Below are 20,831 nucleotides of genomic sequence, written 5' to 3'. Positions count from 1 at the left end.
GTAAAAAGGCAAAAGTGATATAAACCAGGCTGTTGTTTATATCCCAGTTGAACTGGTTGCCACAGCTACAAGAAATTGGGATTTGCTTCCAAACTTTAAGCTAAATGCTAAATGTACTTGTTTTCTAATCAATTTGAGCACTCAAACAGCTTTTTTCCTACAAACTTGGTTCACCAAGTTCACCTATTCATTCATGCTTAAGCACTTTTAACCGATTGTTCACAAACACACACAAACACTCTGTTGGATGCATCAGATGTAAACAACCCGCTCTATCTCCTGATCCTAAAGCTAAGACACAAACTGTTTCACCTTAGTATTAATACTTCCTAAAATCTACCAGTCACTGGTCAGCACTAAAGTAAAAGTACTGATGACTGAGGCAAAAGTGGTGAGGATGATTTCAATGAAAAACTAATGAATCACATGACTTACATGAGTGCTAAATTTAATGGGAAACTCTCAAATTGTTGTTGACATAACCACAATGTCATCCCCCTGGTGGTGCAAAGGACAGGTTTTGCACAAAGTCATTACAGCAAATCAATATTGTTTTAAAAGATTATCTCATGAGACAAATCCCTGTTAACTGAAGTGATGGGATAGCCAGCGATATGGCTGAACCCAACTGTGATAAACATGGTGGCTAAAACCATAGAGACAGCACCCTCATAAACTGATTTAACACTTTGTTAAGCACCAAACTCTTTATGCCGTGCTACAAATAGAACACTAGAATCTTAGTGGAGCATTGCTGACGCATTTTCTCACTGGAGAGTGTCCAGGGACCACAGGGTCAGGAAAACCTGCCTCAGAGAGAAAGGGAGACGTCGAATGACAGAAGAAAGAGTGGGGAAGCGCCTGGGGGTGCGGGTGGGGGTGACGGAGGGGGCTGCGGTGTGGATTAGAGAGCATCAGAAAATAGTGCTAAAATTTTCTAAGAAAACAAGTGGGTGTCTGTCATTAGCAAGTCTGGATATTGTAGCCAACAAATGGGAGGGCTGGGAATGAATGTGGAGTCCCCCTGTGAGGGGAAATATGGGGAGGCAGGAACAGATGAGACATTTGAGTAGCAACAAATCTCACAGGACAAAAATCTTGAACATTTGACTCTTGGCATCTTTTCTATCATATATAGAAGGCTGCAGGAATATTGTGTCATTACTCAATAGTATGCATATGCATTAGAGTGCAATGTTGTGGTAATGATGGATAACTGCGACAGAAAGAAAACAAACAATAGCAAGGAAAGATGAATAACTCTCTCCAAGGAGTGGAAAAGGGAGGAATGATATGATACGACTGTTCTGGGGAGAAGCAAAAATAATGAAAGAAGAGAGTGAAGCACAAGTGAGTGAACACGTGAATCACAGGGAGAGGATGTGAGCGAGTGAACAACTTCTGAGTGACCTTAAAAGGCCACATGGCTGAGCTGGGGACAAAATGAGCGAGTGAAATGGGGCCTCGGGTTTATCTCTGTGAAGCTCTGCTGTATTTATAGATCATCTCAAAAAAGAATCCCTGCCCCCTTGTAACCCCCCTCCCCCCACATCTATCATCCCTCCCCCATTTTCAATTAGCCCCTGATGGGTGGAGTAAAGCAATCAGGAGTAAGTACAGCTCACCCGGAGCCTGCTCCTTCAGTCTGCCACAGACTCCACACAGGCACACACTCCTCAGACAGGAAGGTAAGAACCAACTCTGTTCAACTGCTCCACTCTCCATGTATTCACTTGTCCATTCTTCCGCCTATCCATTCTCCTCACTGGTTTTCATTCACCATGTCTTCCATTCTCCACCACACTGGCATCCTCCTATCTGCCTCCCCACCCACCTTCTCGTGTTCTCCCTTCTTCCACCTGCAGAGCATTGTCACTATTTAACTACCTCTTCCATCACCTCACTTTCCTTTCGGCCTGTTTCATGCAGACTGGATTCCTTATTTAGTAAAAAGCTCTTCCTTAAATCATCCAGTGATGGGTAGGCTAGTTATCTTGAACCTTTTCTGCTCCCTTCTCTTCAAAACGTAAACCTAACTTTACTACTATAAAACCAGCCACTTCCTAATAACTTCTGTTGCTTTTTATGGCTTTACAGTATTTTGGTGTTTTTAGATCACACTTTTTCTAAACTGTACAAAAACTGTGCTCTCTCTCATAGAAATACAAATGATTGATGCGGGGTTCAGATTTTTTAATTGGGTTTGCCTGAAGGGGGATCAGCAAATCAGATTAGATCAAGTTAAGATCAATTAATGTTTAATTCTGTGTAACACTTAGAAGGTTGCTATGTGACCGAAAAGGATATCCTTCAGGACTGTTAGGTCAGGAGAGTAGAACACTAAAGTGGGCTAGCATCTGTAAAGATGAGTAAAAGGCTGCGATTTTAAGCTTTTCTGCATCTTTTTTGGCGTTATGATGCGATCGCACAATTCCTTTTTGCAGTTTCACTCTAACTAAACGTTCTTAGACCTAAATATAAATGTTCCAGTGCATGCAGATAATGCCATACATGCAGAGATCTTATTAAAATACTGTAAAATAAGCAGTTCTCTACAAGGCACCATGTTTAGACACAAGAACCTTTTAATAGTTCACTTTTCTGTAAACTGTCTGTAGCTCAGGTTGACTCCCAGATGGGGAGCATCAAAGAGACCCCAGAAGCTGGGAAACAGCTGCATGGCATGTCTGAATGGCTGGAGCTTTTATTTGCGGCAGTTCAGATTAGCCTTTTTTTATTTTTAGGAGTCAGATAAATCCTTATATAAGCTAGGTGAGTCATGGTGGGAGTGATAAACAATGAGGGAATGTGGGAGGGCGCTGAGAATGCTTAGAGCAGAAAGGACGGGCAGATTAAACGTCTCAGCTTCAGCAAGATAAAAGAAACTAACCTTTTGAGTGTGGGGAGCATCGCAAATCACTCACGGACCACTTAGGTGGGAATCTACGGTGATCAAATATAGATCACAGGGAAGAACAATAAGATTAAAGGGATGACAGCAGAGAGCAGCTCAATTCAAACCAGAAATATGAATTTAAGCTTGGGGTTTCTGGAGGGGATTTTTGCAGGGTTTTTTTTGTCTTGATCTGCTTTATTTGGTGAGAGCTTGGGTAGTATTTAATTCTGTCTTGGAGAATGGAACTTCATCAACCCTTTTTTTTTTTTGCCCTGCATCTTCTCTTTTACCCACAAAGAAATACTCAAATAAATCGCTTATGTTATCCTCGTTTAACCAAGAGTAGCGATATAGGCACAGGTGGGATAGCCAAGAGCTCAACAGGCAGACCACAAACAGCTGCAGATTGTGAACAGTCATTATTACGAGTGTCGTTTAAACCCACTTATGCACGGACGCGCACACACAGTGACAAGGGATACTGTGATCTGGCGCTGACAGCTGGAGGTGAGGTGATAAATGGGTCGGCGTATAGTGGCGTAGTGTGTGTTGGTATGCAACGGGGTAAAAGTTGACTGTCTCTAAGCAGGACTGATAGGAGTTATTTATATCCGCCTCATCGCTCACCTTCTCATCTGTCACAAAATGAAGGACGCCTGAGAGATGGGAGAGGAAGATGAAAGAGGGAAATGCATGGAAAACTCCCCAACTTGTAACGTGACAGGTCTACTAATGCGTCCTAGAAAACGAGTTTGATTTCTAAGAAATGGTTCTCTGATGATTGCCAGCATCGCTCCAAGGATTAATTGGAGCAGGGAAGCAAAATGGCAAAAGTTTCTATGGTACTTAATATAAGCGTTCATATCCTGTATACATAATATTACCCTTAGGCTCTTTTGCTTCTTTCTCTCTCAGCTGAGCAGTGCTAGGTCAAAATGACAGAACGCTACGACTGCCACTACTGCAAAGAGTCCCTGTTTGGGAAGAAGTATGTTCTGCGAGAGGAAAATCCCTACTGTGTGAAATGTTATGAAAGCCTGTACTCCAACACCTGTGAGGAGTGCAAGAAGCCTATTGGCTGTAACACCAGGGTAAGAGATATAAAATGAAGAAATGCATACATACAAGAACAAGTAGAGAACAAGAACAAGAGTACTGCTCTTTCTGCAGGATCTTTCCTACAAGGACCGTCACTGGCATGAGGAATGCTTTAAGTGCTTCCAGTGCAAGCGCTCCCTGGTGGACAAGCCCTTCTCTACCAAGGACGAGCAGCTCCTTTGCACCGAGTGCTACTCCAACGAGTATTCCTCCAAGTGCCATGAGTGCAAGAAAACCATCATGCCAGGTAGGGAGAAAACTGAAATAGATCAGCAGAGTAGCTAGAAAAATTAAAACCTTAATTTGTCACTCAATTTTAAATTGGATCATTGCATAAATAAAAAGTCTTCTGTCTCACTCTATAGACTGGTTGGTGCAGATTATATTATATGAAAGTTGTAATGAGAATAAAATCCACTATTGTAGGTTGAGTTATAGCTGACTTTCTATGCTGGAAAAACAGAGCTGTAGCCCGGAGGGTGGGAAAGCACCTCAGAGGTCTGAAGGTTGCCTGTTCAGTTCAGGATCTCTGCAAAAATAAGGATAATGTGGAGTAACTTAACTAAAGCTAAAATTGAATTAAACCAAGTAATAGAACTAGATTGAGAAGTTTGAAACAGTACTGATATTGTTTGTGCTATTTTCCCAGTGGATGAACAAGAAGGTTTCCTTTTTTTTTCATTTGATTAGCTGGGCACGATACATGCCCATTAGTCCTGTTTGCCCACATTGCTGTAGTACAGTTATAATAATATAGGGTATAAACACATTAATTTTGTCAGTACATTTACAGAAACCTGTTTTCTTTTCACTTTAATAGGTACAAATAAAGTAACAACTAATTACTAAGTATTTGTAACCTATTCCTATACACTTCAACCTGAGCAGTGATTGGTATGGAGCGACATGCGGCACATACTATAGAATAAAACCATACCTTGTTGGGCCTTTGGAGTACTAGAACATGTATACTATGTTGACCCAAAATTGAATTTAATCATTAGTTGTAAACTTACTATTTTCTGAAGGCTCCAGGAAGATGGAGCACAAGGGGAACAGCTGGCACGAGACCTGTTTCACCTGCAAGCGATGCCAGCAGCCTATTGGCACCAAGAGCTTCATCCCCAAGGACAACCAGAACTTCTGTGTGCCCTGCTATGAGAAGCAGTTTGCCATGCATTGTGTGCACTGCAAGAAGGTAGCACATCCACTGCTACATACAATGATATCGAGTAAAATGTACTTTCAAAGTAGCTCTCTATTTTCAGTCTCCATTTTCACACTACATGTTATTGTTGCATGTGTAACAGCACTAAAGTGTGGCAGTAACCCAGTTCTCTCTAAATAGCCCATCACCACTGGCGGGGTGACCTACCGTGACCAGCCCTGGCACAAGGACTGCTTCCTTTGCACTAGCTGCAAGCAGCAGCTGTCTGGACAGAGGTTTACCTCCAGAGACGACTTTGCCTACTGCCTCAACTGCTTCTGCAACCTTTATGCTAAGAAGTGTGCCTCGTGCACCACCCCCATTAGCGGTAATCTTTAATCACTGGGTCAACTGAATCTAATAAGGCTCATTTATAACAGGTTTGTCAGATGTATTGACTTCAACTTGATATTCTCAGGTCTTGGGGGCAGCAAGTATATCTCCTTTGAGGAGCGTCAGTGGCACAATGACTGCTTTAACTGTAAGAAGTGCTCCGTGTCCCTGGTTGGCCGTGGATTTCTCACCGAACGCGACGATATCCTGTGCCCAGAGTGCGGCAAAGACATCTAATTCAGCCCGAGTGATGACCGTTACATCTGACGGGATGACCGCGTTATGATCAGGGAACGATGCAGAGTTGATAAATTCTATTTGAGCACAGTGCATGACATCTATAACATCGTTACTACAAAGCAATACTATGAATGTACATGAAATACAAGCTACTAACAGTGTTCTTTGAGATAAGAGAGTTCATTTAAGTTAAATGTTCACTATTTGAGGAAAGAAAAAGTAATTACTAATCAATAAATGTAGGCATGAATCTGCTGTATTGTGCTCATGAAGAGAAAATGTTTCCAAGTAGATACTGAAGTAAGGATTCTGAGGAAAATCTACAATTTTACTGCACATTATCAGCTTAATAATAGTAATTACTGCTTTGTGCATGTAATTAGAGTTTTTGTGACATTTAACCACTTAAATATTAAAAATGCATATTTATTCATATAAAGGAATAAATATGAATACATTGCATGAAAGATGAAAAATATAAATAAATAAATTCTGCATGAAATAAGATGATTTCAGGATTTCTAAACAAAACACAAAAACAAAACAAAAATATCAAAAGAGATTAAAAATGGCAAAGTCAAAATGTTTTTATTGGTAACTTACAAAAAGAAAAGATTAAAAATGTTCTAGAAAAGCACTACAGATTGCTCGGTGGAAGATTTTTATCATTTCATTCAGTGTTACTCTAATGTCCAGTTGAACACCATGTCAAACATGACACATAAAGCCCGTAACATTTCTTACATAATTAAATCAATGAACATCCTTATTTTTTTTTTTTTATTTAATTCATTTTTTATGACACTTTTGTACAAACACTGATTCAAAGCACATTTTCCGGTGTGTTTTAATGAACTCCACATCGTAACTGCAAAGTCAATTCTCCTTTTCTCCAGTAAATAGGCTTCAAAAGTTCTGCATTCTTGGTTTTGCCCAAGCTCGTTTTATGTGTCTGAATTATTAAAAACTGGTATTCAATTGCAACCCAGTTTCTGAAAAGTTGGAAAACTGTAAAATGTTAATACAATTTGCAAGACATATCAACGATTGAAAAACAGGTTGTTGTGTTTTTAAGTGGTATGTTTAACGCTGTGTTGCTCATCACAGGTAAGTGTTTGGAAAATGAGGAGGTAAATTCTTGTAGTTCTCAAAGTCTTGCTTGGGTTGAGATTTCAGGGCTTCTTTGGTCAGATTTTTGGACGTTTTTCCTACTAAGCTACACTGTTGGCTTAGCAATGTTGGCTAAAATACACAAGAGGCCTCCACAGAAAAGTCTTCTGGATTCAAGTATGTGATGCTGTATTGTTTAGCATTATTGATGCCTTTACAGATGTTGCTCAGTCTATGTTCACTAACGTAAGCCTATGCCAGCACAGTTGCTGCCTTTGCTCTTGGTGTCAGTAAGCCAGGCCGTCCCCCTACCACACGATTTTCAAATACCTTATGACTGCAAATTTACATTTTTCTTGTCACAGGAGAGCATTTCATTTCACTTTAATCCATTGTTTCTTACTTGTTTTTGTTTTTTTAACTTTGCATAGTGTTGTTTAACTTGTATTTTTGGTTTAAATAATTTGTGTTAATTTGTTCATAAAGAGAAGATTATCTTTAGATTAAAAAAAACAAAACCCCCAATTCCAAAAAATATAAAAACAGACTGAAACGATTTGCAAATTTTATGAAATTTAATTAAACCATAATTTATTCACAATGAAACATAGAAAACATCAAATATTTAAACTGAGACATTCTATTATTTCATAAAAAATACTTGCTTAATTCAAATTTAATGGCAGCGACATGTGATGGGGCAACAAATGGCTGGAAAAATAGCTCATACTAAAAAATACAACTGGAACTAGTTTGCAGCTAATTAGGTTAATTGGTAACAGATCGTGACATGAGCTGATATTAAAAAAAGGAGCATCTTAGAGAGGCAGAACTTCTCAGAAGTAAAGCTGTGCACAGGTTCACCACTCTGCAAAGAATTGTGTTCACAATTGTTGCATCAATCTATTTTAGAGTAATGGTCTTAAATGTAAAATTGAGAAGAGTTTCTCGTTATCTCAGTACATAATATCAGCAGAATATTCAGAGAATCTCTGTGCACACCAATAAGGTGAAAACTCAGTATTGGATGCCTGTGATCTTCGCACCCTCAGGCAGCACTGCACTGAAAACAGGCAGGATTCTGTCACAGATCACTGCACAAGCTCAGGAAGACTTCCAGAAATCACTGTCTGTGAACATAGTTCACTGTGGCATCCACAAGTGCAGGTTAAAGCTTAATCATTCAAAAAAAAAAAAAAGAAAAAAAAGAAGCTATATGTCAAAATGATCCAGAGACACAGCTGTTATCTCTGTGCCAAGGCTCATTTATAACTGCCAAGACAAAGTGGAAACTGTTCTCCAGTCAGACGAGCTGAAATTTGAATTTCTGGGGGCGGAAAACATGGATGCTATATCATCTGGATTAAAGAGGAGAGGGACCATCCAGCTTCATCCATGTGCTCAAAAGTCTGCATTTTTGATGTTATGAAAACAAGAACAGAAAATGTGGCACATCATAAAACGAAAAACACAACAAAGATGATCCAAGACTGTTGAACAGCTAGAATCTTCGATCAGACACGAACAGGACAAGTCCGCTCCCAAAAAGTCCAGCAGCTGGTCTCCTCAGTTTCCAGATGTTTACGGACTGCTGTTAAAAGAAGAGGTGATGCTACACAGTGGTAAATGTGGCCCTGCCCCAACTTTTTGAGATGTGTTAAGGCCATCCAATTCATAATGACTTTATTTTCTTCTTAAAATGCCACGCTGCCAGGTCAAACATGTGATATGTTTTCTATATGTTGTTGTGAATAAAATATGGGTTTATGAGATCGCATTCTGTTTTCATTTACATTTTTGCACAACATCCCAAAATGTTTGGAACAGTATTTACAAAAGTGGTCCTTTTAAAAGACTCGGCCTCTCTGCGATGCTCTTTTTATGAACAAGTAATTACTGGTCTACTAACAATAAAGTTCAATATTGTTTTTATTTATCCCATCGTTATGTGCAGCATATGTAAAATCTCACACCAGAGTGACATTTCAAAATCCTGGAAAGCTTATGTAGTGCTCAACAAATGCAAATCTCAGTTGAATTCATAACAGAAATGATAAAAAGTCACTGATCACACAACTTCTAAAATGTGATGCTCACCATGATCTGTCTATATTCATTTACAATACACCGAAGAAACAGATCTGTCTCATAACATGTCTGCATTCCCTCTTGCTTACTTCCATTGTTATCACGTTATAAGATCCTTTAGCATCCAGTTGAACACACAGCCATCATTCATCACCCCGGGGCCTTTTAACCTAAACCAGCAACAGAATGAAAAGAGCAATAATTCACCTCACTCATTTTGGATGGGACTTAATGCAAGTTGCTGATTAATGCTGGTAAGGGCACTTGAGGTTTTGGAAAACATCAAGGAAGCTCGTGACTTCATCCCGGTTTGTAAGCTCTTATAACTGAATGGCAACAGTTAAGCAGCTTTGACCCACAGCTTGAAGGGTTTCCACCTCTTTCTGTGGATAAATGAGTTGGGAAAATTGTGATGGGACACCTAAGGTAGTGGACAACCACAGGTTACGGACAGGGAAAGGAGTGGTCTGCCTGCCGGACTTTGAGGTCCCACCAGGTCTGTATGAAAAAGAGGCCAAAGATCAGGGCCAAGTCACACGCTGGATCTTGTTCTTCACTTCCGGAGACTTCAGTGCCCCCTAAAACGATGGAGGATAAAACATAAACAGGCATTATGAACTGCATATTTTTCTTTTTTTAAGAATAAAATGATTTTTTTTTATTATAAATGTCCTTACAGATTCTTTAGAATATCTCCAAACACACAAACAATATGAACACTTGTGGATTACTTTCTTTGTGCATGAATAACTGAGGAGAGAAGTTCCTACCGACATATTTTCTTCTAGTTTGAGGTTTTTTGTGTCACTGCTGCGCTGACTGGATGGAGAGGAAGATGTGTTGACTGAGAGTTTGCGGATGGGGTTGAAAAGATTTGCTGCTGGTGGAGGTTTTAACCTGTCGTTGCTTCCTATTGACACTATACTTCCCTCTGGTTTCTTCACTTTCAGTGGGCCAGAGTGAGAGGAGCTCCCATCGTACACAATCAGAGGCCTCTTTCTACTGTGGTCACTGCTGGAGCTGAAAAACCATATGAATCAGTTTCTGAAATGCATTAATCTTATTTTAACATTACAGGCTACAGTTTTCTTTTGTTTTGCCACATTTACACCTGGACTGTGTCTGTATGTTTTTTCCAGATACTGATATATAGTCCATGGATGAAAGTTATTGCTTCTGTTTTACAAACTTTTAAATATGTTGTTTTACATGCATTTTTATTCCTATACCTTGCTGAAAGACTTCCAACCAGGACAGAAACTGTTAAAGCTGAAAAAAGTGCACCAACATCATATCAAAACCAATGATATAAGAATAGGATGTCACTTAAGTTCATATATGTGTGAAGCCAGATGAGCAAGTACTTTTAGCAATATAGTGCATCTGTCCTGGGGCCTTTCACAGAGTTGTTACGTCTGTTGACTGATCAGTGAAATTACAGTAATAACACATTCGTTTCGCCTTTCATAGAACTGGGCAAATTATTTGGTCCAAATTCTAACATCATAGTCAAATTATCTATATGCAGACAGCCTAAAATTGCACATGAAAGTACTAAATGTCTGAAGCTGTGGACCCATACTTGTCTGACCGGTGAGCTACCGGCGTTTGCTTCCCTCGGCTCTTCTCCATCCTCCGTCCCCAGCGGGTGTTGGGTAAAGTCCTCTGCGGCAGAGGGATGATATGCCGCAGGTAGAGCTCTGTGAGCTGGTCCCTGCTCCCACAGTCTCTGGTACTCACGTTTTTCTGATTCAGAGAAAAATATCTCCACTTTAAAAATCACAAGCAGCGCCTTGAGTTGAGTGTACAGTAACCAGAGAGGTGTCCTGCTTGTTAGCTTACATGCTAACATTTCCGCATTCTTCATTTATTCTCGCATCAAATCACATTTCTAGAGTTCCTTTTAAAACACCGACTTACCTCATTTAAAACTAGCCTCATAAAGTCCTGAGACAACAACTCAGGGTGAAGCAAGAGATCCGCATCCGAAGTACCAGCAGCCTTTCCATTTTGCCCCGTGGAAGTCGCCATGTTTGCCTTTCTTCTTCGCTGTTGGAGGTATACGACAGTTTGCATCCTTGAGATTACAGGAATATCACTGCCTCCTACTGGCTTTAGACACTTAAAACCGTTTACATATTTGGTATGTATTTTTTAATAATGGTTATTTTCCTCTATAATTTTATTTCATTTCAGTTAGTTTTATTATTTTCAAAAGTCTATTTCTTATTTTTATTTTAGTTAACTATTTTTTTTTCATATCTAGTTTTAGTCTAGTGTTAGTTAACAATAATAACCTTGATGAGCATCATTATTTTTTGGGTTTGTTTGGTTCTGTTTTTGTTTTTGGCTCATTTGGATCTTATTTTTAATTCTTGGATGAAAATACTTTTTTTTGCATTTCATAATCCTAAAGCATGCTCTGGTAGGTTGAGATCAGTTGACTGACTTGAAGAATATCCTATTTCTTTGCCATGGGAAACATTTGAATTGCAGTATGCTTTAGTTCATTATGCATTTGATCTGTATGTTAAGTTTTGCAGCAGAGTGTATAGTTCTGTTTACTTCACAATTAATCCTGCTACCTCCATCAGCAGTCAAGCTGAAAGTCTGCACTTGACTTGCGTAATCCACCGGGGTGGTACACAGGGATGACATAAAAAAAAAACTATACCACTGTTGTGGCCCTTTACAAATAATGCCCTTGTGCAGGGCTTGCTCTTTTAATGCAATGAGCTTACTCGTTCTACATGTTTTATCGTTAGAGAGGAAGAGAGTCAAAGAAACTTTAATCCAAAACTATATTTATTTACATATCTTATGTGACATGATAATGCAGTTAACACTCATTCCTCTATAACAGAAACATTAAGAGTCATGAACCAGCTGACAGAGGGCTGTGTTTCTACACAAATTTCATCAAACACTTTTTAACAGTGGTCTGACTTTCATCTGAGAACATCACCAAACATCAATACTGTAATTTGTTTTTGTTTTTCTGAATCTTAGCACATAACTGACAACATAATTATTATCAACGGTACAGCTTCAGACTAATGAAACAACAAAATGACAGCTCAGGGACAGCACAGGAAACAGAAAAATAAAGCAGAAATGGAAGATATAAAAATGTTTTTTTAAATGTCAGTATGTTTCAGAAGCTTGCGTGGCCATGAAGCTGAATGAACACTTTGACTTTATTTATTAAAACAGCAGACAAATGATTGTCCCCACCAGATCAGTTCAGTTGTCAGCAATTGTGATTTTCACATGACCTTCCCCAAAAGGAGGGAGTCATGGGACTGTAAATGCTCCAGTTTCAATAAAGTTAAAACCAATTTGTTCTTGTGGTAACATTTATTTGTTCACAAGAACTTTATTACTTTAAAGGGAACTTCAGTAACATCCCATAGCTTATCAAAAAGTTAAAAACATTAGACTGCATTGGGTTTCCTCCCTGTGTCACACAGCTGACTGCGTCTCACTGCAAACATAGATATTGCTGGGCCTCACTCTTCTGTGGCTCCTGCCCGGCACTCTGGGACACAGTCTGCAGCTTTTCGGAATGAACTCCTGACAGGCCTCCCTGAACTTCCTGATCCTCCAGCAGTAGATGACGGGGTTGAAGACCGTCTTCAGGTAGCTGAGCCACAGAGCGCCTATGCTGATGGGGTAGAAGACTGAGCTGTAGTAGAACTGCCGGCTGAACACGGCCAGCAGGCTGACGATGGTGTGAGGGAGCCAGCACACTGAGAAACCAACAAAGAGGATGAGGATGGTGGTGAAGGCTCGGGTTTTGAAGCTCATGTCCACCTTGACCTGAGGCGGCCGCTGCAGTCCGGTAAGTCTCATTTTGCTGACTTGGTTTAGGGCTGGCAGACAGGAATGCTCGGTGGTGTGGTTGTGGATGCGCAGGGTGTTGCGGCGCACCGTGTTGAGGATGCACATGTAAGAGTACAGCATGACAGTAAATGGCACAAAGAAAACCGCTACAGCCAACAGGACTGTGTATCCACGGTCTGCCAGGGACTCGCTGTATCCCAGCACGCACTGCGGTGCCCAGGCGCCCCCGATACCTGCCGCGCCCGCCCTCCACCCAACCACTGACGGCAATGACACACACAGGCTCAGCACCCAAGAACCTGCGATCAACAGTTTAGCTCTGTGCGGGGTCAGTTTGTCCTGCCGCTGCACAATGATCAGGAAACGGTCCACGCTGATAATGAGGAGGATGGACACCCCCTCCAGGACGAACAGCCAGTACAGCATGATGGAGGCGCGGCAGAAACCGCTCCCAAAGCTCCAGTCTGCAGTGGCCACGGTGACTGCAGTGAAGGGCATGCAGAGCAGAGAGAGCATGATGTCTGAAAAGGCCAGAGTGGCAAGCAGGAGATTGATAGCAGAACGCATGGCAGGTTTCTGGTAAACAATCAGACACACGATCGCATTGCCGAGGAAACCGATAGTAATCATAAAGATCATTATGGCTGCCAGGGTCACACGCAGAGTGACTGATATGAGAGGAGTCGTAGCTTCTGATGGGAGGCTTTCTGACGTTTCCTCTACGCTGTTCGGGTCCATGCAGTTACACTCCTCCATGAAGCTTTCATTACAAAAAGCCATAGCAGCGATTATTCAGGGATAAAAGGTGAACATTTCTGGCTATGCCTGTGGTTCAGAAGTAAAGCTGTCCTCCAGCAGTTGAGATTCCATGGGACTACCTGTGATTAAAAAAAGACAAAAAAAAAAAAACATTCACATAAGGCATTTGTGAATAAAAAAGAAAAACAGTCAAACACATTAGTAGGATCAATCAGAGATTTTAATGGATGGTCTCTTTAGAAGCTGTGATAAATGTGCCCAAAAACAATAGAAAAAAAGGGAGTCTAATAACTGATCTATTAGTCAGTGAGAACTGTAGACATGAAATAGTGAGAGGAGGAATGACGTCCACTAAATGTGATCAACCCAGAAACACACCACACTAAGAGTTACAGCCACACGGGACAGAGATGTGTCGTTCACCGTCCTCACTGAGGTTGATGATTAACAGCCAAGCTGCTTCACACTTGAATAGAAATACACACATTTACACATCACCCAGGGTGTAGTCAATTGTCAGCTTAGCAGAATCTCGCTCTTGGTTAATGCTACAGATGGTGACACATTTGTGATGAAACAGAACCTTCTTCAAGAGGGCCGCAGTTTTTACTTCCTGCTGCCGATTGAGGGACCAGAGTGTAGAGATTTAGAGTTAAGGCTGTTTTGAGGTCACTATGGCATTCACGTCCCCCATGCAGCCCTCCAGTCTGGACAGGTTTCTAGCACCTGGGCCTAAGGGTCCCTCCTGTAACACATCAAAATTGTAAATATGCTGCATAATTGATAAAATAACCTAAAATAAAAGAGGAGCCACGTGATTTCAGATCAATGGCCCCATCCAGACAGGAAAAGTGAAAATATGCCTTTTTAGTGACTGTAGCTACATTCTGGCACACGCACAAACACACAAGTCATGGCATAGTGTTGCCGGCTGTTGCCACGGCAACAAGGTCAGCGGCTCCATGGCAACAAGCAGCCCTTATTCTCATCTCTTGTACAAGAGTCTATGACAAAATATTTTCTGGATCACATGATTCGCCGAAAGACTTTTTTTTTTCCCAAGACGCAACCTCACAGTCAGAGAAGAAGACTCCCTGACCGCTCGCCTCTGTCTTAAAACCAGATCACAGCTGTTTGGTGTCAGCAGTGAACAAACAAATCAGCCTGTTTACTAAGACAATAACAATTTCAATCCTTCACTTGTACTGAATACCAGTGATCTTAATTATGCTGCTGAGCTGGCTGCTAGCTGCAGATCTGCAGGGTGGCCTAATCTTAAGGCATCTAATACTCTAAAAACTCTTATTATGTACATGTGATTTACAGCTGCTCTGATCATAGCTGATATTTACTGGTTTACACCATGCCATCATCTCCATGTGCTGATTCTCCCTTTCTTCATTTCTTTCTTTTTTTCTTGTCATGGCTCCTGCACCGACCCTGTACAGCCTGTTCTTGCCTTAACATGTAACAGCTTTCACACACTGGCCCGTTGCAACAGGCTAAATGTTGCATATATTAAACGCCAAGACACAACGCCCTGTTTTTCTCTGCGCACTGCCTTACACAATGAACCATAAATGAACATCTGCAGGTGCTGACGGGACTTACCTTGACTATTACCGGGTTGTGTACTCGTCTCTCGTCGAGCCAGTCAGCTCGGTGACGGTCTCTCTCCTCCGGTGCCTGCTGAGGTCTTCCAAAAATATCCCACTTTGAACATTTCACTGCCGTATCGATCCCCACCGTGCCGCCTGCGGATGATGCTGACGCCAGAGGAGCAGGTGGTCTCACATTTAAAGGAGCAATGTGTCAAAATTGACCATCCTTATCATCCTAATCCTTATTATTGTTACGATTAGCACGGTCAACTGTAGGTTTAGTGTGAATCGAGCAGTTGCTGATGTGCCGAATCTCCGAAAGAAATGAACGAATTTTTTTTTTAAAAACTCACGACGGTAATAGTTATTTATTGGCTTCCAAGATTTACATTAGTATGACATACATTAATGTTCAAAAGTATCGATCTACACCTGTTCATCTTTGGATTTCGGTGTTATCAGTCCCAGTGCCACAGTCAGGCCCTGAGCCATGCAGTTTGCCTTTATAAATATTTGTGAAAGAATGGGTCGTTTTGAAAAGCTCACTACTATAACAGGAAAGTGCCTTTACAAAATTTCCAACCCTCTTAGATATTCCACAATCAACTGTGAGTGATATTACTGCAAAGTGGAAGCTTCTCAGTCACAAAGTGGCAGACCATAGAGTTGGTGCTGAGGGCAGAGCGTGTAAAAATAGCCAGGGTTACTGAAGAAATTCTAAACCTCCACTGCATTAACATCAGCACAGAAACTGAGTGATGGGAGCTTCATGCATGGCCTGTAGGTGTAATGTGTGGGTGGCCCAGTATATTTGATTGCATGTACCAATATATTATATATATTAGTTTTAGGCATGATAAATGTTACCAGCCACGAGCATAGGCTATTTGCAGCATTTTAGTTTTAAAGGGCATTTTATTTTCTGTTCCTAAACCCATGCAGTCAGCAAAATGATAAGTTATTAATCCCTTACAAAATGTATAAAACTATACAATAAATGAAAGTAAAGTAAATTAATTTAAATATCTGGAAATTCGTGGAATAAAAAAATTATTTAGTTTAACCCTGTTTTTTTCCAGGCTTTGTGATCCCCCATGCAGCCTATTCACCTCCGTTCTTAACCTGTTCAGTTCAGTTCATTCCAGTTTTATTTATTTAGCATTAATTCACGACAACAGTCACCTCAAGATGCTTTGTATTTTTAGGACAAACGGTCTTTAATGTTTGAAAGAAAACCACAAAAATAAGATGATTCCTATGAGCAAGTAGTTGGCAACAGTGGGATGGAAAAACTCCCTTTTACCAGGAAGAAACCTCCAGTCGGAAGAACCAGATTCAGGCAGAGGAAGGATGAGGTGAGAGAGAAGAGAGCATCGAGAGATGCCACCAATTTATTTTTAACTTTAAACACAAGTATGTTGTTTTGAATTTAATTAACAACATAATATTTCAATACAACAAAATGCAGTAAATTAAATCCAACATAAAAAGTTCATTTACAATGAATAACACTTTAATTTAAAGAGGATTGTCCTAATAGGCTCTCCATATTTCTGAGTTTGCACATGTGCAGTGTGGAAGTTTGATCATCGCCATTTTCAACTGAGACTTGTATATGCTTAGTATCCTGGATAGAATCCATCGCCATCTGAGGATTATTTGGTAAGTACAACAATTTAAGGATGATAAATTTGATTAATGTATACTAACTGATAAACATCTGGCACTTTCGGGAATACTTTTGCTTTTTTTTTAAACAAATGATGCCTGGCAAATTTTTTAACACTCTAGCTTGTATACCTCTCTCACGTTAGAAGTATGAAAACATTTAACAAATATTGTTGAACCTGCTTCGGTGTAATTTTCCAAAATCTTTTGCGATTCTTGTTAAGATGAGACTTGCCTACTAAGACCGACAGTTTTAAAATTACTCCCAACATCTACCGCACCTGCTCCCTGACATCAGTAATGACCACTGGGAGCGCCAGCGATCCTGTAGTTTGAAGAATGAAATGAATGTGTAGTGTATTTTAGAAATGTGCATCAATTAAGTTGCTACATTGTTTGAAAGAATTCGACTCCATGTTGATTTCTGGTTTAGTGTCAAACGCAGGGATTTAAGCGATTAACAGTTTGATTTGTAAAGTATAAGACATGCGTTCATCTGTTGTCATTGGAGTGCAGAATAATGTGTAATACTGTTATATATAATGCATTTAACTCCTTGTATCAGTTTCCATTGGCTATCATCGCTACCGAAGACAGGAAATCATCAAAGACATGCCATTCATTGCAGAGGTCAAAAACAGATGGCCTGCCCTGTTTTCAGAGACTGAGGTAACTCTTACTAACTTTGTTATTGCAAGTCATTTTCATAAGAACTTGTATTTGAAGAAGAACAAAGTACTATAAATTGTTAATTTTAAAAGATACAAAATGTTTGACTGAAAGTTGTAGCATTCTTGCATGTGGCCTCTAATTAAATTAATAGAGAATACTCTCTAGTTGTAATTTTTAATATGTTTCAGGTTATTGCAGAGTTCGCCCGCATCACCATCGTCCCTTTGTTGTCAACTTTCATGGCCAAGCTGGACCACTACGCTGACCACCTTCTTAGTGTTCAAAGAGAAGGGGGAACAGCTAAACGCAATATGAACTTAATCATGGCAGCCATGGATGGGGTATGTATTTTAGTTGACCTTGATTGAGCTCTGAAATTATTTGAATGCTTCTTCAACTTCTGTGTCTGTCATTAATCAGATTTTTTTTTCAACTGAATATGTGTATATTTGGATATTTTGTAGATACATGTGAATCAGTGACATGCAGTCAAGTGAGGCACCTTAATGAGAAGTAAAATACTAACAAAAGAGAAATTCAATTTGTACACTAGATTTTAAATTTGCTTTCTGTGTGATTTCAATATTTTTATGGTCAAAATTGCTGTCATTACGGATTTTCTGTTCAAATACAAGGTAAAACGCTGAGAGGAGGCAATGATGATGCTGTGTCTCATCACGGACACACACATGCGCAATCCCACTGCTGTTTCTCTAAATCGCCAACGTACATGTTTGATTATACATGTAATACAGATGATGACTTGATGCAGACCTAATTTATTTGACGAATGTGTGTTACATGTTTAATGTTATTGGTCATAAATGTGCTGCAAAAATGCATGGAGTGAGGCTGATGGAGGGCAGTGCTGAACCCTAAAGGCAACATGTATAAAAGGTACACGTATATGGATTCACAGTGTAATCACATTACACTGAGAGCGCCATTGACACAGTGGATAAAGCAGCGCACTTGGGGAACATCAGTAAATTTCACAAAGGACAAATCGACATCAAATCAGTCCTAAGCAATGAGACGCACCAATTTTATTTCAATGCATCTCCTATTTATAAATTAATAAATTGATGTAAAATGAATGATTTTTCTATAATTGTTTCCAGGTCATTTGACCAATTTATTTACTAAACACAAAAAATGAGACACACAAAAACCTAAATAATTTTAATGCATCTTCTGTAGGGCTGGGCACTTATTGCACTGCTTATCAATATTGTGATAACACATGTCCTATGTAATTAAAATGATAGACTGCTTTCAAACCTCTTAAAAAAAAAAGATAATTTAGTTGAGACTATTAATTATTCCATTAATGTCAAACTTATCATCAGTTCAACAAAATAAATAACTGCTGGTTTGTCTAAATAGCACATTTGCGAAATTTAATTTGCAGTATTTGTGAGGCTGCATTGATAGATTTATAGGCAAAAATACTATTGTGATTTTTTTATCGTAACTCTTATTGTTATCTAAGGAGCTTGGAAAGAAAAGCGTCTGGACTTCTTCAAGTTGCTTTGAAGACGTTTCATCTCTCATCCGAGAAGCTTCTTCACTGAAGAAGCTTCACTTTTCTTTCCAAGCGCCTTAGACTACAATGACCTGGATGACTGAGAACCTTCACAGACTTATTGTTATCGCAAAAAATACCACAAAATGTCATGATAGGATTTTAAGTCCATATTGCCCAGTTCTAATCTTCTATTTAATTTTAATATTTTTAGGGGCACAATTATTAAATATATTGTTGAACAATCTAGAATTGATTAAAGCAAAAATGAAAGCTTTCACGTAATGTCAAAATTGAAAAGCTTTGATTTTTGGGTTCATATATTTGTTTATCTGACTCAGAGGAGTCAGTTCCTTACCAATCATGAACCTCACTGCATGTTATGAAACATTGCTTAATCACCTATCTGGATTATGTGTTAATATTTTTGACTTTGTTTTGTAAAGAGGTTGAAAGGAACCAAAATAGGAAACTTCTCTCATATTGAGTTCTTATTTCCACCAGAATCCCAGCGTTGATGTTCGACGGGAATGCGTTCTAAAAACTATCTGTGTCTACTTAAATGAAAAGCCAGACGACCTGTTCAAGGAATTCTTGGTAAGTTAAAAAAGGAAAACGATCAGTTATTGTCCTTTTTTTAATTTGGGGTTGGAAATGGAAGGTGGACTTACTTGTCCATATGTATATGTATGTAATTAACTTATCTTTTTCTTTTCTTTTTATTTTAAGGATGTGGATCTTGGAGCAAGCAGAGAAACGGAGCAGCTGACTTTGGGAGTCTATGTTGTCAAACATGAAGGAGCAAACTCTGTAGATACACCTGAGGACATTGGTGTCATCATAGAAGGATGCACTGTGCTGCAAGCTCTTAGTGATGTGGCAAAGGGTTGTGGCCTCCTGCTTGGACTAATCTACAGTCTAAATCTGAGGTACCCAAAGCACCTGAAATACACATTTGAATTTCTTCAGAAGGTGCTGATGGAGTTGGATGGGAACAACCTATCCATGAAGGTGCAGGTTCTGAAAAACAAACTGCTTGAGTGAAACAGCCTGCACTGAACTATAGAGGACACTGAACTTTAAGGTTCTCGAACCCTTCTCCTTGCACTTCATAAACTGTTCAGTTTGAATTGCCACAAGAACTTCTGCAAGGCCTTTCACTTTTCTGCATTCTTTGCTCTTGAACCTTTACCAACATCCAACTACACTGAAAAAGGCTGCTCCTAACTTTGGACTTCAGTTTAAGTTTTGAAGCAATGGTTATTTTTCTAAATATGGACAAAAATGACACTAAAGTAATTTCTACCTGCTGTTTGCAGGGCTGTATTGCGGGCTTTTCATTGTAGCCCACACTGTTAGCCTTTGCAGTAATTTCCATAGCTTAGTACTGCAAAATCAACAGTAAAAAACTAAAGGATGTTAGCAGGTTAATATTGTAATTTGCATGTAATTGTGGGAAAATTCCATGAGATTACATTATTTTTACGGTAACTCACCGTACTCATGGAAACAGCTGTAAAATACAGCAAATGTAACAATTGGTGATGTTACTGAGATTATACTATTACACCATCCGGATTTCTGTTGTTTTCTACTGTAGATCTAAGAGTAATTACTTAAATCCTCATTCAGAGTGTATTACTATAAAATGCGATTCACTGTGAAAGTAGCATAACATATAAACTACAATATACAGCACAATTTTTAACTTAAGGAGTAAGTTGCAGCCACACTAAAATTTAATTCCTTGAACTGAATGGAACCTCATATATTAATAAATGTATTTGTTTA

At 39.5% G+C, this 20,831-nt stretch overlaps 4 protein-coding genes across 5 annotated transcripts; 2 read left to right on the top strand and 2 right to left on the bottom strand.

Annotated features, from left to right (window-relative positions):
- The first annotated feature begins 1,569 nt into the window (after nucleotides 1-1,569).
- LOC102292239 (four and a half LIM domains protein 2) lies at nucleotides 1,570-8,068 on the top strand. Its single transcript, XM_005945095.3, has 6 exons — nucleotides 1,570-1,688; nucleotides 3,812-3,987; nucleotides 4,067-4,241; nucleotides 5,023-5,192; nucleotides 5,343-5,529; nucleotides 5,620-8,068. Exons 2-6 carry the CDS (start codon nucleotides 3,832-3,834, stop codon nucleotides 5,769-5,771), a joined length of 840 nt encoding a protein of 279 aa, XP_005945157.1. The 5' UTR covers nucleotides 1,570-1,688; nucleotides 3,812-3,831; the 3' UTR covers nucleotides 5,772-8,068.
- Nucleotides 8,069-8,795: 727 nt separating this feature from the next.
- cunh2orf49 (chromosome unknown C2orf49 homolog) lies at nucleotides 8,796-11,042 on the bottom strand. The gene is made up of 4 exons (XM_005945094.3): nucleotides 10,893-11,042; nucleotides 10,555-10,718; nucleotides 9,743-9,992; nucleotides 8,796-9,550 (listed from the first exon to the last, which is right to left on the bottom strand). Exons 1-4 carry the CDS (start codon nucleotides 11,001-11,003, stop codon nucleotides 9,494-9,496), a joined length of 582 nt encoding a protein of 193 aa, XP_005945156.2. The 5' UTR covers nucleotides 11,004-11,042; the 3' UTR covers nucleotides 8,796-9,493.
- A 221-nt stretch (nucleotides 11,043-11,263) lies between these two features.
- On the bottom strand, nucleotides 11,264-15,626 carry gpr45 (G protein-coupled receptor 45). 2 transcript variants are annotated; one of them, XM_042213297.1, is made up of 3 exons: nucleotides 15,186-15,626; nucleotides 14,158-14,319; nucleotides 11,264-13,693 (listed from the first exon to the last, which is right to left on the bottom strand). In XM_042213297.1, the coding sequence occupies exon 3, from the start codon at nucleotides 13,593-13,595 to the stop codon at nucleotides 12,435-12,437; it is 1,161 nt and encodes a 386-aa protein (XP_042069231.1). In that variant the 5' UTR covers nucleotides 13,596-13,693; nucleotides 14,158-14,319; nucleotides 15,186-15,626; the 3' UTR covers nucleotides 11,264-12,434. The 2 variants fall into 2 exon arrangements, with proteins under 2 accessions (XP_042069231.1, XP_005945152.1); XM_005945090.3 differs by lacking the exon at nucleotides 14,158-14,319 and having other exon boundaries at nucleotides 15,186-15,625.
- Nucleotides 15,627-16,316: 690 nt separating this feature from the next.
- On the top strand, nucleotides 16,317-20,797 carry LOC102290480. Its single transcript, XM_005945089.2, has 5 exons — nucleotides 16,317-16,837; nucleotides 17,409-17,512; nucleotides 17,704-17,856; nucleotides 19,545-19,637; nucleotides 19,770-20,797. The coding sequence occupies exons 2-5, from the start codon at nucleotides 17,456-17,458 to the stop codon at nucleotides 20,082-20,084; spliced, it is 618 nt and encodes a 205-aa protein (XP_005945151.1). The 5' UTR covers nucleotides 16,317-16,837; nucleotides 17,409-17,455; the 3' UTR covers nucleotides 20,085-20,797.
- Nucleotides 20,798-20,831: the final 34 nt, after the last annotated feature.

The sequence above is a fragment of the Haplochromis burtoni genome, unplaced genomic scaffold (genome assembly GCF_018398535.1).
Source record: "Haplochromis burtoni strain Fernald_Lab_line unplaced genomic scaffold, NCSU_Asbu1 Contig_432, whole genome shotgun sequence".
Classification (NCBI taxonomy): domain Eukaryota; kingdom Metazoa; phylum Chordata; class Actinopteri; order Cichliformes; family Cichlidae; genus Haplochromis; species Haplochromis burtoni.
Note: the sequence above shows the minus strand (reverse complement) of the source record. Positions and strands in the feature narration are given on the sequence as shown.